General features: G+C 39.0%; 1 protein-coding gene across 13 annotated transcripts in view; it reads right to left on the bottom strand.

The window, feature by feature from the left end:
• Positions 1-11,836, bottom strand: part of LMO7 (LIM domain 7) — a 252,651-nt gene extending 240,815 nt beyond the window's left edge. For 5 of the 13 annotated variants that reach the window (XM_043992290.1, XM_043992293.1, XM_043992294.1 and 2 more), the window contains exons 1-2: positions 11,756-11,835; positions 10,529-10,599 (exon numbers count right to left, since the gene is read on the bottom strand). In XM_043992290.1, the coding sequence (XP_043848225.1) occupies positions 10,529-10,597 (69 nt within the window). In that variant the 5' untranslated portion in view covers positions 10,598-10,599; positions 11,756-11,835. Of the gene's footprint in view, positions 1-10,528; positions 10,600-11,755 lie in introns of all 13 variants that reach the window. The other 8 variants (XM_043992291.1, XM_043992292.1, XM_043992297.1 and 5 more) reach the window with 5 other exon arrangements.
• Between the last annotated feature and the right edge of the window lie 4,303 nt (positions 11,837-16,139).

Raw genomic sequence — 16,139 nt, 5'->3', positions numbered from 1 at the left:
CAGAATCATTCTACATATATACATACTTATTTGTGTCTAATGGTATCCATTTCTAGGGCAGGGCTGGGGTGAGGAAGGGAAAAAAGAAAAAATACATGATAATTATTATATATTTAAAAGGAATAGCAAGTTATACATAATAGATTTGCAGTTTAATGTACAGTCAACTTTTTTATTATACTGTTATGGAAATGCTTGTTTTATTCCATGAGTTAAAATTAAAATAAGATTTTTTTAGAAGTTTCCAATAACTTCCTTAGACAGTGAGAGTCAGACCAGAACATTCACATCTTTTCTCACATTTGTTGACTGAACAGATTTTGGATATGACTTGTACATCTATGATGTGGGATCATTTCAATTAAAAATATCTTCTAAATATAGACAAATATACCTCAGTAGCCACTGTTCAACAACTCTGGTTATTAGGACAAGCAAGACATAAAATAGTGAGATTGTATGCTTGGTTTATAGTGTTCAACACTGTCGCAAAGGATGCCTGTTCGGTGTCCAAGTAGAATAAGGATTCTCTGTGAATGGCAATGTTCGTATACTTCTACTTGAGGATGACATTGTGCTGATTGCATCAAGTCCCAGAACATTAATGCTGGATCTCAATGAGAATGTACTGTACTCAAGAGAGACTAGAGTAAAAACCAAATGGATACAAAAATGCATGTTCCCTAAAATAATAGAATAATATCCCCCAAAAGAATATCTCCATGGGATTATATAAAATTGGACAGTTTGTTATCTTTTGTCAGTATCACTAAGAGAAACACTGCAGAGAAACAATGCAGGGTACCTCTACCTAACTAGGAGAAAGAAAATAGGATTACATATGGGAAATTAGGCCATGCATTTAACAGTCTTAAGATGCTCTAATACAAATACTTTTATTTGTTTTTAATGCAATGTGAAACTATTACTATGCACATACTTTCAATTAAGTATTCATCTCCAAATAGTCTTGGGTTTACTTTAGAAATATTTACATAGATTCAGTAATCTTTATAGTCCATGGAACAAAAATACATTTCCAATTATTTAAACTTGATTTCAAAACCCTTGTTTTTAAATTACTTCTTTGACAACTTGGTCTGAAACTACTACTACTATACCTTCAAGAGTCCATGAGCTCAATTATGCCCAAAGGGCTATGGGATTGTGCATACCCAGTAATACCACTACTAGGTCTGTCTCCCAAAGAGATCATAAAAAAAGGGAAAAGGACTCACATGTACAAAAATATTTCTAGCAGCTTTCTTTGTAGTGGCAAAGAATTGGAAACTGAGGGGATGCCCATCAATTGGGGAATGGCTGAACAAGTTGTGGTATATGAATGTAATGGAATACTATTGTGTTGTAAGAAATGATGAGCAGGCAGATTTCAGAAAAACCTAGAAAGACTTACATGAACTGATGCTGAGTGAAGTGAGCAGAACCAGGAGAACATTGTACACAGTAATATCAACATAATGTGATGACCAACTGTGATTTAGTTCTTCTCAGAAATACAATGATCCAAGACGATGCCAAAGGACTCATGATGGAAAATACTTTCACATCCAAAAACAAAGAACTGTGGAATTTGAATGTACATTGAACCATATTGTTCTACTTTTTTTTGCAGGGCAATGAGGATTAAGTAACTTGCCCAGGGTCACACTGCTCGTGTCAAGTATCTGGGGCCAGATTTGAACTCAGGTCCTCCTGAATCCAGGGCAGTGCTCTATCCACTGCACCACCTAGCTGCTCTGTTTCTAGTTTTTTTGAGGTTTTTCCCTTTAGTTCTGATTCTTCTTTCACAACATGACTAATGTAGAAATATATTTAATGTTATTGTGTAAATATACATGTATATGTGTATATAACCTATATCAATTGCTTTCTGTCTTGGGGAAAGGGAAGGAAGGGAGGGAGAAAATTTTGGTACTCAAAATCTTATAAAAACAAATGTTGAAAACTATCTTCGGGGCAGCTAGGTGGTACAGTGGATAGAATACTAGCCCTGGAGTCAGGAGGACCTGAGTTCAAATCTGGCCTCTGACCCTTGACACTTCGAGCTAATGACCCTGGGCAAGCCATTTACCCCCAATTGCCTCACCAAAAAAAACTATCTTTACATGTAACTGGAAAATAATAAAATACGTTTATGATATAAAAAATAAAATAAACTATTTTATGGGAAAAAAGAATCCACGAGCTCATTGATATGGGCAATTTCTTCCAACGAGTAGAATCCCATATAGATTCACTGGGCCCATACTCAAAATGGACTTGCCAGGACTTACGGTCACCTAGCCATTAGCTTACAGAACCCAAGGTGACTGTCATGCCAGTGATGAGGGATTGAGGAAGACATAATCAATTTCTTCCAGTTCAGTTGTTATTCTCTACTATGAAATTAAAATCAACCAGCTAGTTGCAGGGGGGGGGGGGGGGGGGGGGGGAGGAACCTAGCAGGTGACACAGGAAAATATTTGCAGACAGCAGTTTAATCCTAAGTGTTCAAAAGGTCTTTATAACCTATAGTATATAGCACTTAGAGACTGTAATCAAATGCCAATATAAGATAATTTTTAAGTTGATCAACTATCATTTTAAAAAATAAAACAAAAATGCTCACTTTAAATAACTTTAGTAAACTAAAATTTTGATTTGTGATTAATTGGTTTTTTATAGCAGAATTAAAGATTTGAAGACTAGTATAAAAAATAAATTGTAGAATCTCAATTCATGAGTGTCAATACTTTTCACTTTGAGTACCATCAAGTCTGGAGAATAGAACGATGGTTCAAATTTTGCCTGTCTAAAAGTATCAAGTACAAATTTCTACCTAGGTTATAAGGCACTTTAATAGAGGCTTTCACTTCATTTTTTCCAAGGCTTCAGAGGTTAGAAATTTCTCTATCAAGCACATAAATAAAAGTGACTAAAAGTGACAAAAAATAAAAGTGACGAAAAGAATTGGAAACCATAACTTGCAAAGTTCTTTAAATTCCTAAATCAATTATCTTGTTGGATATTAATCCTGTAAGATTAGTAGGACTATTATTATCCTTATTTTATAGATAAACTAGTGGTTAAAAAATTGCTACTTACCAAGGACATAGTAAAAGGCAATGCTATAACTCTAAACCACATCTGCTAGCTTCAAATCATTGCTCTTTCACCAGAGTGACTCTTAATTGTCAATCTATATAAATTTCATATCATTACCAAGGAGTTGATACAATGGGAGATCACTGAATCTAGCACCCTGGCTTCAGTCGTTCATTGTTTGGGGGTAGGGGTGGGGAGGGAAAGCATGAAAAAGGAGATTTTCACCTTCTGAAGGAAAAACAATATTGCGCCATACATCAGATATTAGTTTCTCTTCCCTAAGAACACAAATTTGTAAAAGTCACCTGAAACATTCATCATTTTTTCATCATTCTGAAATGGTCTCTTGAGTAATGAATGTTTCTCTGAGCACTGAACATTTCATTTGGTGATTACATTTTTTTGTTTTGTTTTTCATAATATTATATCACTATCTACCATCTAACCACTACCAAATGGTAAGTCATAATAATAGAATTGAAAAGAACCTCAGAGTTCATCTAATTTAGCTCTATCCCAATACTTGAATCCAAGTCCTGTGTAGGCCCAGATTGCCAAAAACATGTTCAATTAACCCTTGTGAGTTGCAGTTTTCTCATCTATAAAGTGCAAATCCTAGAGTTAGAAATGGCAAGGAACATAGAACTCAGCTCTAGTAGAACTAAATATGAACCTAAAGTCCAACCTCATTTTGTAAGATGAAGAAAGTGGGGCCCAGGGAAGGGAAGTAATTTGTCCAAAGTCTTACAGGTATCAAGTGGCAGAGCCCAGAATGGGCCTACTTCACAGAGCTGTAGCAAGAAAAGCATCATAAAAACACAAAGTGATTTTTTTTTAAGTTTCTACAGTGCTAAAATAAAAAGTTTAATTGGCATTTTTCAAAACAGCACTATTAGGGAGGCAGAAAGCTGGGAAACAATTTTTATGGCCAGTATTCCTGATAAAGGCCTCATTTCTAAAATATCTAGGGAACTAATATATGAATCCGGGGGCAGCTAGGTGGCACAGTGGATAAATCACCTGGCCCTGGATTCAGGAGTACCTGAGTTCAAATCCGACCTCAGACACTTGACACTTACTAGCTGTGTGACCCTAGGCAAGTCACTTAAGCCCCATTGCCCCACAAAAAAAAAAAAAGTAAAAAAATATATATATATGAATCCAAGTCATTCCCAAATTGAGAAATAGTCAAAGGATATGAACAGGCAGTTTTCTGATGAAGAAATAAAAGCTATCTATTCCCATATGAAAAAATGCTCTAAATCACTATTGATTAGAGAGATGCAAATTAAAACAACTCTGAGATACCACATGACACCTATCAGATTGGCTAATATGAAAATAATGAATGTTGGAGAAACTGTGGGAAAATTGGAACACTAATGCATTGTTGGTGGAGCTGTGAACTGATCCATCCATTCTGGAGAGCAATCTGGAATTATGCCCAAAGGGCTATAAAGCTGTGCATACCCTTTGACCCAGGAATACCACTTTTGGGTCTTTTCCCCAAAGAGATCATAAAAAAGGGAAAAGGACCTACATGTACAAAAATATTTATAGCTGCTCTTTTTGTGGCAGCAAGGAATTGGAAATTGAGGGGTTGCCCATCAATTGGGGAATGGCTGAACAAGTTGTGGTATATGAATGTAATGGAATTCTATTGTTCTGTAAGAAACAATGGGCAGGAGGAGTTCAGAGAAACCTGGAAGGACTTGCATGAACTGATGATGAGTGAGATGAGCAGAACCAGAAGAACATTGTACACAGTATCATCAACATTGTGTGTTGGTCTCCTGTGATGGACTAGATTCTTCTCACCAATGCAATGGTACAGAAGAGTTCCAGGGGACCCATGATGGAAGGGGATCTCCAAATCCAGAAAAAAAAAGAACTGTGGAGTAGAGATGCTGATTGAACCATACTATCTCTTGTGCTTTTGGTGCTGTTGTTTTTCTATTTTGAGGTTTTTCCTCATTGCTCTGATTCTTCTCTTATAACATGACTAATGCAGAAAGATGTTTAATGTTATTATGTGTGTGTGTGTGTGTGTGTGTGTGTGTGTGTATAAAACCTATATCAGATTACCTGCTGTCTGGGGGAGGGGGGAGGGAGGGGGGAGGGGGGGGAGGGGGAGGGAGGGGAGGGAGGGAAGAAAAATCTGAAATTGGAAAGCTCGTATAAACAAATGTTGAGAACTATTTTTACACGTAACTGGAAAAAATAAAATACTTTTATCAGAAAAAAAAAAACCAGCACTATTGTCTAGAGCTCAGATGCTCTACACTACAGACATCAAGGTTGAGAAATAAAAGGGGTGGGTCCTCGTGACAAGAGCTACAGAAAATTTGAAAAAAGGTAAAGACCAGGATTAGGACAGAAGAAAGTACACTAGTAGTCAACACAGAGAAGAGAAGAAAAGCAGATTCCTAGACTGTCCTCAATTCTGAATATGTATCCCCAAGCAAAGAGCTTAGCTTTGGAGAAGGGGCGGAAAAAAACAAAAAACACTACAGATCAGAAGTCTTTAACCTTTTTTGTGTTATGGGTCTCTTTGGCCATCTGATAAAGTATATGGACCCTTTTTTGAGAATTCCTTTAAATACACAAATACAAAGGATTTGCCTTTATGTGCATAAATACATAGGATTTGTGTTTAAATGCATAAATATGTAGTATTTGCCTTTAAATGCAACATAGTATGCCAAAAATGATATTGAAAATAGTTACCAAAATATTTTAAAGGTATGAGGTTTTTCAAGTGTTGGACATTATACATATTTTCAGACATTTTTGGATGCATTAAAGAGTTATGCTGATTTTTTTTCCTCTTCTTTTCTTGTCTTTAAAAAATGCTATTTGTTATATGAGATGGTTGTCTAAGAGAGGGTAGAGGTAGGAAAATGGGGGAAACTATGGTAATGTTCCCCCAAAAAAGATTTTTTAAATAATTTAAAAAATTAAAATTAAGTTAAAAAATAATTGCATAGATCCCAGGTTAACAATCCCTGATCTTAGTGGTCATAGCCCTATGCCAGATCTGATAACAGATATACATAAAGAGATAGACAGATAAACAGATCTCACACAACTAAACACCACCTGGAATACAGGAAGTCATCTTCATAGTTCATTAATCACAACTGCTAGTATACATCCTTCTAAACTGCCTTGCACTTCACTATTTTGTACATGTTTGTATTTATTTACTTGATGCTACATCTATTTTTATATGTACCTGTTGTCTCTTTGCCATTAGAATATGTTTCTTCAGAGGATCTATTGTCCCATTTTCTGTATTTATATCCCTAGTACTTCATACAATGTAGGGTCACATGGTCCCTTCGACTGAATGATTCATACTCTGAGAAAACTTAATGCTTAAAAGACAGAGTGGTCACAAGCCAAAACCTAATACAATCTTCTAAAAGGAGCACAAGAGCCAAAGATCCTCAATATAGGGAACCATTTTCTTACAGGTGGTGCTTTCAAAAGGAGGTCATATTGGAGTCAGCAAAGTTAGGGGTCATAAATGGTGATGGAAAAGATTAAAACCCAAGGAACAGAAAAGAGAGGTAAATAGAGAAAATTGTTTAATGCAATAAGCTAGTTCCACAATTCCTGTTTTCCCCCCACCTCCAATATTCTTCCCCACCTGCATGACAGCATATATCTTACTAATTAATCACTATTTCCCCCCCTTAAATCATAGCATGTATTTGGCACAGCAAACTCAGTTTTTCAAGTCCAATGGCATTTTATTTATTCATTGCAGACTTAAGAGTTTTTAATGCTCACAAAACACAACCTAAGAAACAGAGATTTTTTTAAGGGTATATAGAATAAAAGGAATAAGGGTGAGGAGAAAACCAGAATTCGAGTGCAAACTATTTTCAAATACCTCTTTTACTCCGTGACCTTGTCCAAATCCAGCTTCTCAAGGACATTTCTGTTCTTTCTAACCACTTCCAGTACTTGGTTTGAAATTAAAGTTTAGTCACAAACTAGCTCTAGTGTGTTTTTAATATTCCAAGCTACATTTCAAACAAACCATTTTCAGATTTTGAAAAATACAGCATAATCTCCCTACCTTCATTACAGAGAAAAGGGACTATGTGTGGAATATTGCCTATACCATTAGATGAGGTTTATATGTTGAGTAGTTTTGAAGAAGTGCTTCTGCTGCTCCACCACCACCCCGTCCACCTTTTTTTTGTTTGTTTGTTTGTTTGTTTTTGTTTTGTTTTTAGTGAGGCATTTGGGGCTAAGTGACTTGCCCAGGATCACACAGCTAGTAAGTGTCAAGTGTCTCAGGCCGGATTTGAACTCAGGTACTCCTGAATCCAGGGCCGGTGCTCTATCCACTGTGCCACCTAGCTGCCCCTACCCCGTCCACCTTTTTAAAATTTTTTGTTACAAAGGATGGTTCATTGGGTAAGGGAAAGGGAAGGTATGAAATGTGATATAAAAACAAAAGGCATTAATAAAAATATTTAAGATAACACCTACTGGGATTGGCGACACCAAAATCAAACGAACCACAAACTTGTGCATTCTGAGATCTTGATATTAATAGCATTTAACCTCACACTCGATTATATCTGTCTCCCTCTTTCTCCACCCACCTCCAGAAAGAAAGAAAGAGAGAGAGAGAGAGAGAGAGAGAGAGAGAGAGAGAGAGAGAGAGAGAAGAAAGAAAAAGAGAAGAAAGAAAAAGAGAGAAAGAAAAGAAAGAAAAAAAATTGGTTCTATCATGGTGCTCATGAGTATATAAGATCAGAATGAGAAAGGGAAAAAAATTGTCCTAGTGCTAGGAGTCAATCTTATTCTTAGCACCTTCAAGGTCGAGAGAACCAATTATATTTGAATATTCAAAACCACAGAAAGAAGTAGAATAGAAGGTGGCAAAATTAAAGTCTCTGTTTTGTATTGCTAATTTGCCTGGTGGCAGGAGATTGGGGGGGGGGGGTGAAGGGGAGAGTGAAGAAAAGGGCAAAATGTTTCAACAAGTACAACACAAAATTCAAAAACAATCTTTCTTTTTTCCATCTATGTCAAAAAAAGTCATGAAAATGTGGAAAGCCAAAAAAAGGTTTTAGCTTTATGGATTTTTAATTATAATAATATAATTTAGCTAGGAAGGAGTTGATACTATGCAAAGAATCCAAGCTATTCTTCCATATCCATTGTCCTTTTTTAAAAAGAGAGAATAAAATATATTAAAATTTGCCTAAATTTCTTAACATGACAGCCACAAAAATAAGGTTATAAATATAGGGTTGCAAAATCTGAACAGTGAATATATCCTGTATTTTCAATACACAGAATTCATAGAATTAAAACTATTCACACAAACTAACACTTCTTTGTTTAGCTTCTGGTATTTTAAAAGGGTCATTTATTTTTAATTATATTGGCTAGTTATATTAAATTGAAATTAAAGAGTTTTCTGGTTAGACTCTAGCATAGTAATTTTCACCATAAATATAATCTTAAAATTTTAAATATTTTTATTGGAAATTTCAGGATCATTGACGATCTTTAACTTGGAGGAGAGAGGAGAGGAAATATTGCACCTTTAACATAATTATATAAAAATATATACATTTCTTCATTGAGATTATTTCATGGAAGATCTTGAAATGTAGTTTTTATTAAGTTCATAGGAAAGTTGCAATACTCATTAAACTTTTAGTTCAAAGAAGCCAATGCGCACACACACACTTGAGGGAAGTCAAGCATATTTATAATTATTCTAAAGAAAAGAGAGGCACAAAGTCCCATATACAAACACCACAAATACTCTTTAGAAAATGTAAAATGTCCAATATAAACAACAGCCAGAAATCCCCATTCTTTTTGATCTCCAGCACCCCCCCCCCCAAACACTCACTCACTCTCTCTCTCCCATCTCTCTCTCTCTCTCTCTCTCTCTCTCTCTCTCTCTCTCTCATTCCTTTTCTAAGATAACCAGGACAATATCTCAGAAAAATATGATACATGGAAAATTACTTTTGCAGTACAGATACTTAAAAGCATAGACAAACAAAATAAAGTCATTTTCTTTTAAGCAAATGGGGACCGCAGTCCTTTATTCTCATTTCAAGAACCTCTATATTATTGCCTTGCCCTACTCAAGCTTTCCAGAAGCTTTAGAAAAAAATAAGGAAAAAAGTTCACCTTCAGGTTAAGGGATCATAATGTCTGTCCAAAAGGATGCTTAATAAGTAAACCTGTGAGAAAAAAGAAATTAATCTAACATTTTTTTATTTGTCTACTAAAACTTACAACTTTTTTTTAAAGACTCCATTTTATTTGGTAAAGTTTTTAAAAACAAATTCCGAAGAAAAATACCTTTCAATAAGGTAGCAAGGCAAAAAAATTAGTTCCATATCCCAAGAGCACCACCATCTAAGACAATGTTCCCATAAGCCATTTTAGTAATTATATGTATATTATACATATGCACATTATATAAATATATATAATTTCATGATATAGTCCAGTACAGTTACTGAGAAAACTGTTTCCCTATCAGTGTTCTTTATCCACTTGCCGCCAAGAATCATCATGAAAACCTACTGAGCGACAAACTCAACCCAAAGTGTACAAGTAAAGGCACAGAGAGGAAAATCTCAAGCAGCTCACATTTCTTTAGAAAAGAAAATAAGGGAATGGAAGACAACAAGAAGATGGTGTCTGTAAGGCACAGCTAGCAAGAGTAAAAGTGAAAACAGAGAACCCCTATACTGCACTAGAAGCCCAGGAATTCAGTGGTGGTCTTCTAGTTAGCGGGAATTAAAACTCCCTTAGAGATCCTCTCCTAAATCTCAACAGCAAGCTTTCTGCCTTGGTATTTATTCATCCCTTCTTCAAAGGCCCTTCCCCACTTCTATCCCATGCCCACCCCCTTCCACACAGACACACATACACAAACAAACCTGGTTCCGTTGGTGTTTACAGCATCTTAGTCACATATGAACAAAAGAAAATAGAACTTTTCCCGTTTCCTCCCCTTTGGTTTAGTGCAGAGATTCCAACAGACCATTACATCCTCTGGATTGTGCCCCAGATAGGATCAAGGGAGACAACTGATCCTGGTACAGTCCACATGGATCTGGACACCTGATACGGTGATGGACAAACTACCACCTATTTCACTCTGCACCTTAAGAATAATTTAAAGAATAGGAGGAGAGACTTGCAGGGGAAGAGGGGACTAAAACGGATAGAGACTTGAACAGTTAAAAGTTCTCCCCACTAACTACTCGACTGTCTCCCACCATCTAGGAAAGATGAAGAGAGGGAAGAGTCGTTAAGGAAAATGTGGTCTTGATTTGGCAGTTTTAGTTTTAAACGCCACCCTTGAGCCCTCTGTAAAGCCACCAAATGGGAGAGGGGGGTAAAGGGGGGGGGATGCACTCACCTCCACCCATCTCTGAGCTTCAGCGAATGCTACATCACAGTTGGACTCCGCATCCTCTCTCCCTTCCATGACTAGAGGAAGAGGGGAGGGGAAAAAAAGAAAGAGAGAAATGGGTGGGTGGGCGAGGAGAGGCGGGATTGGGGTGCGGGGGGGGGAGTGTCAGCAGAACTTAACGAGGCTGCTCCAGAGCTGGGATTGGGGACCAAGAGGCAGTGCCGCCTGTCACTCCGCTCTGCCTTTTAACGCTTCGGTCTGCCGTTCCCTTTGTTGCTCTCTGGAGTTTGTTAATGCCCCGAAACCACAAGAATTTGAAGAAGCTGCTTTCTATAAAGCCCTGAAAACGAACCAGGGTCCGCAGGGACCCGGGCAGTCAAAGAGGAGGAGAAAGATGGGAGGCGGCGGGGGAGGGGGGCCCTACGGGGGAGCAGGAAGGGGGAGGAGAGAGACAGAGGGGCTGTAAACAGCCCCAAGAACTGTTTGAACTTCAAAAGCAGCTCCCCTCCTCTACGATCCCGTCCCCTCCCCCGGAATCACCGCAGTTTCCACGGCCTTGGCGGAGCAGCGGCAGCGTCTATTGCCCCGTCGCAGCTGCTTTCAAGCCCGGGGCCATGTGGAGCAGCCGCTTCCGCTCGCCCACCTCCTCCTCCTCCTCCTGGGGTTGTTCCCTGGGCATTTGGCCGTGCCAGCCCTTGTGGTTTAGACTGTCTGAGCCGTGGGATGCCAGATCCCCTTCGGAGGGCAAGTCCCGGGTGGAAGCACAACCCGCCACCCCGGGGAGCCTGAGCCTTGGCAGCTCAGGGGAAGGCGATGCTCGGGGGAGCCAGTGAAAGAGCCCTCGGAGCTCAGCTCAGTCCTCCTTTGCCTGTCCTGTCTAGTCTTGTCTAGTCCTGTCCCGTCCAGTCCCGTCCCCTCCCTCCCGGACTCTCTTTTCCCTATCCCACCCCACCCACCCCACCCCCGAGCGGAGTTTCATTCCCTTCCCGGATCCCCTGGAAACGGAGCCCTCTGAGCTCACGGCTGCAGGGCCAGTGCCTGACATACCAGGAATAGCTCAACACAATTGCATCTTTCCCGGCCAAGAAACTTCCCCCTCTTGGGTGCCCTGGCCGCGGAAACGCAGCCGCCCAGCTGAGCCCAGCCCAGCCAGGACCAGCTTTAGGGCTCCGAGCGAGGATCTGCTCGCCTTGTTCTCTCCACTAGCTAGGCTCCCGAGCCAACCCCTTTTACCTGAAACCAGCTTTGGGCTACTCCTCCCGGTACCGGGCCGCCTAGGAGCTGTGAGCAGAGCTCCTCAGCACCCTCCCACCAGGTGCTCTACCCCCGCTCCGCCCCCAGCCCCAGTTCTCTCTCTCCTCCCCTCGAGACTCCTTCCCTGTTAGGAGACTCCTGGCGGCAGGTGAGGGTAGCGTTCTTTGGGATCGGAGTCCAAATTACTCCCTTCACCAAAGGGCCCCGCCTCCTCCCCTTCTAGTTCCTCTCCCTCGTTCCTCTTTCACCTTTCCCACAGGTGGGTGAGGGTCACCATCAGCTCACACACGCTGCCACTCACTTTCTGTGCAAGCAAAGACCTTTACGCTAAGAGACAGGAGAAAGAAGACTCTCTTTGCTTTTCCCCTCCCTTTAGTGTGATGTTTCCCCCAAGGCAGAAAGGAACGTCTTTATGGTCAGCTCAAAACTTGCCAGGTGGAGAGGTTGCTCTCTTTTGTTTACCTGCACGCTATTGGGCATCTCCCTTTGGAGACTGGAGGGGCGGGGCAGTTTGCTCAGGCCACATCCTGTGAGCCCCGTTCCAAAAAGAGCTATGAAGACAGCTGTTTGAAGAACTGCATGAAGCGTTTGTCAAAACTGCCAGAGACACCTTTGAATTCCTTCAGTGAATAACCTTCCTGCCTCTTCAAGCCCCTTGCTTCAAGGTCTTTCCTTTTTACGACTTAACCTCTGGAAGAAGAGTGGCCGATGCTTGCTCACCTGTAAAGGAAGCAGGCCCTTGGTTCCCTGAATAAAAAAAGAGAAATCCCTTTCCCCATATGACTAAGCACTTAGGTGACCTGAAATTGGGTTATAGCCAATAATGTTCTTTCCATCCTTTATTTTTTTTTTAATTTTTTTCAGGGAATCTGTAATTCCATCCAACATGCCTATTTCATATCCTTTCCCCACTATAGAATAAAAGTATTCTGGCTAAAAAGATATGTCATGAGACCAGCCTTCTTCTGCCAAGGAGCATCTGCTCAAAACAGTCTCCACAAAGGGAAGAATGAAAGAAATCCTCTAGGTCTTTTGATATTTTTCAGATATCAATGCAGCAATCCGTCTATACACTCACTCTTTTCCCTCTCTCTGGCCACAAGAATGGTCTTTCTCACTCATTACAGTCATACCCATTCTCAAGGATGTTCATACCATTTGTACTCCTCAGTCTTAATAAGATACAGGGTATAACTTGACTTACCCTCCCCCCAAAATAGTTTTCTTTGAGTGATCCAAAATTTTGATTCTTCAGAGCTGGAGGTAATCCATGGTTCGCTGCAGTATAGTATGATTGAGAGAATATTGGTGTTGCAAAGATAAGCTTTTATCACATAATTTCTAAAATGCAACTGGTCAACTCTTCTCCAACTAAAACTGATCCCAAAATTGACCAGCTCCAATGCCTGTCCAAGATAAATGTAACAGAGAAATTAGATATATGCCTTGTTGACCAGCTCAATTCTGTGCCTTTTGTCAGTCCTGAATACCAAAAAGTCAAAGAGAACCAAGGGGAGTCAAGGGTATGTGATATATTACTCAGCAAGGAGACACTTAAACATCAAAAGGAAAAGCACCAAGCACAGGAGCTTTTGTCTTTTTATGAGTCTATAACTCAGGCAGAAAGGAAGAGCCAATACCCAAATCTAAAGTTCCTAAGTACTTTACCTAGCGTCTCTACTGAGGTTTGAGGTGGACATCAGTTCAATTGATGGGATTGGTTAAGAACTTCCAGTATTCCTTTGCCATCTCAAAAGAGTAGCCTGGCTAAAACAATTGAAATATGTCTTTCTTAGAACTCCTGGGCTCAGAGTGGTCTATGTAACATCTGGAGAAAGCCTGCATCTAGGAAAAGCTGCAAGCACATAGATTGTTTATTCCTTGGTATTCTTTGTTTAAAAAAAAAATAGTAAAACACTATATTTAGTACTAAGTTTTCCTGTCTATTTCTCTAGGGAACTGACCCCAAGGTCACATGATCAGGGTTTGGTGAAATTAAGCAAATTCAACATTTGCCTGTAGAGGGGAGTCTCTGGCAGTATAGCCATGCAAAGAGAGGCAGAGCTGGGGGATAGAAGGCCATACACTCTTGAAATCACAGGAGTTTCCTACCTCTCTAGTACTTGCCAACAGACTTAGCCAGTACCTGATCCTTCTAGATCAGAGGTTCTTAATTTTTTTTTGTGTTAAACTTTTCTGGGTACACACTTGAGTTGAAAGGTTTCCAGTATTGTCACCAAGGAGCCCCCATCCAGTGTTCTTCCCACATAATTAATTAGTCAGAAAATTAGCTTTTAGCAAAGGGTATTTATCAAGTTAGTATACTAAGAATAAAAGCATTCAAAAGCATTTCCCCTAAAATATCTGAGGCACTCTCTCACAAATGCAAATTAAAAAAAATTAGAGAGCTCATGTAACCAAAAGGTAAAATCTAGGATATTGCAAGTCCTTTTGTCCCTTTAGGTGTAGTTCTCTGCTGGGCTTCAAGGGTCAGTGGCTTTCTGGAATCCTGAAATTGCCCTTCCTTGGTGGTTTTTGTTTGTCTTCGGTTTGTCCATCTGCTCTCCATGCAGCTGTTGTGGAGGGAGGGAGGAAGAGAAAATGCTACGAGCTGTAGTGGACATTGCTACCAACACTCATGAAGTGGGGGAGAAAGATAAAAACCCTATCTTTCCCCCAAAAGGAAATTCTCTAAACCATCATTCAGCTGACTACTCTTGAAATCTCTTTCAGGACTGGTCAATCTTGAACCAGCTTGATGTAATATACCTAGTCACAAAAGAATGTCTGATTTTTCTACCAATCCCAATAAGTTTCCTGTGTAGCATTCATCTGATTTCATACAGTGATCCAAGTACTCCACCCCCTCTAATTGATTAAGGACTTATTTATACCTATTTACATTTTTTGATTGCTCCAGTTGAGAAGTCTGGGCAGTCTGTGTTTAATTGGGGTAGCCTGGATATCTGTATGCATAAAGACGTCCACATTCAATGGATTACTAATCCAGTTGCATGTCTTAATCAGGGAGATGTACAGATGCTTCTGTTTGTAGATGACATTGTGCTGAATGTATCAATCCTAGAATAATCCAGGATCTTCTCAGTGAGATTCAGGGCTCTTCAAAGAAAAATTGGCCTAAAAGATGATAAACACTCAATATTAGAATTTTTTAGAAAGGCAATGGCAATACAGGAGCACTGATACACTATTGATGGAGGTATGAAGTGACCCAACTGCTCTGTAAATTTGGAATTATGAAAGAAAAGTGACTTAATTATCAATACCCTTGGATCCAGTAACTATACCACAGAGTATCTTAAAGAAGTCAAAGACAGAAATAGAGGTCTAATATGTATTCAGATAATCACAGCTACACTTTCTGTAACTGCAAATAATTGGAAACAAAATAGGTGTCCATTGAATCAGGAATGGTTGTAAAAAAAAAGATGCCTAAAAATACAATATAATATCGTGTGTTTAGGAAATTATTAATAGTTCAGAGAAATTTGGGAAGATTTTAATAAAGTGATGCAGAGTAAAATAAATAAAACAATATATACAGTGACTACAAAAATGTAAATTTAAAAGATCATTAAAAGGAAGTTGAACTCTGGGTAATTAATTGTTCCTTAGAATAATCAGATTGGCAGCTAGATATCAAAATAGATAGAACACTGGGTCAGGAAGACTTGAGTTCAAATATGGCCCCAAACACTCATTTACTAGCTATGTGACCCTGAAAAAGTAATTTAACTGCTACCTGCCTCAGTTTTTTCATCTGTAAAATGGGGATAATAATAGTGCCTACTTCCTAGGGTTATTGTGAGGACCAAATGAGATCCTATTTATCAGTGAAAATATCTTAGCACAGTGCCTGGCACATAGTAGTCACTTTATATATGCTTATTTCATTCCATTCCTAATCCTTATTGAAAAACAAATGAAAGTCCTAGACAAAAGACAATGAAACATACCCACCTCCTCGCAGCAGAGAACTGGGGGACTTCTAGGGGAAAATAATATATACATTCAGGAGAGAGGAAAAGACTTTCCCCATAATTAATTCTGATATAAAAACAAAAGGTATCAATAAGATGCATTTAATTAGAATATTTTTACAAGAGATTGCCTTAGATGTCCTCATATGAAAAATCAAGAAGATTAAGAAATAACCCATTAAGATCTTCAAGGCAGAGGCACAAATATGAAACTTGCCTTAACCGTACTCTTTTACTCACCTGCTTAGGTAATTTACTCTCCTTGAAATCCAAAACTGGTATGAGATATGCATTTACAAATCAAAAGGCACAAGTCTAGGCATGTTGCCTTGGTTCTTAAGAGTGTCCTTTCAAAAAAGAGG

The sequence above is a fragment of the Dromiciops gliroides genome, chromosome 3 (genome assembly GCF_019393635.1).
Source record: "Dromiciops gliroides isolate mDroGli1 chromosome 3, mDroGli1.pri, whole genome shotgun sequence".
NCBI lineage: Eukaryota > Metazoa > Chordata > Mammalia > Microbiotheria > Microbiotheriidae > Dromiciops > Dromiciops gliroides.
Note: the sequence above shows the minus strand (reverse complement) of the source record. Positions and strands in the feature narration are given on the sequence as shown.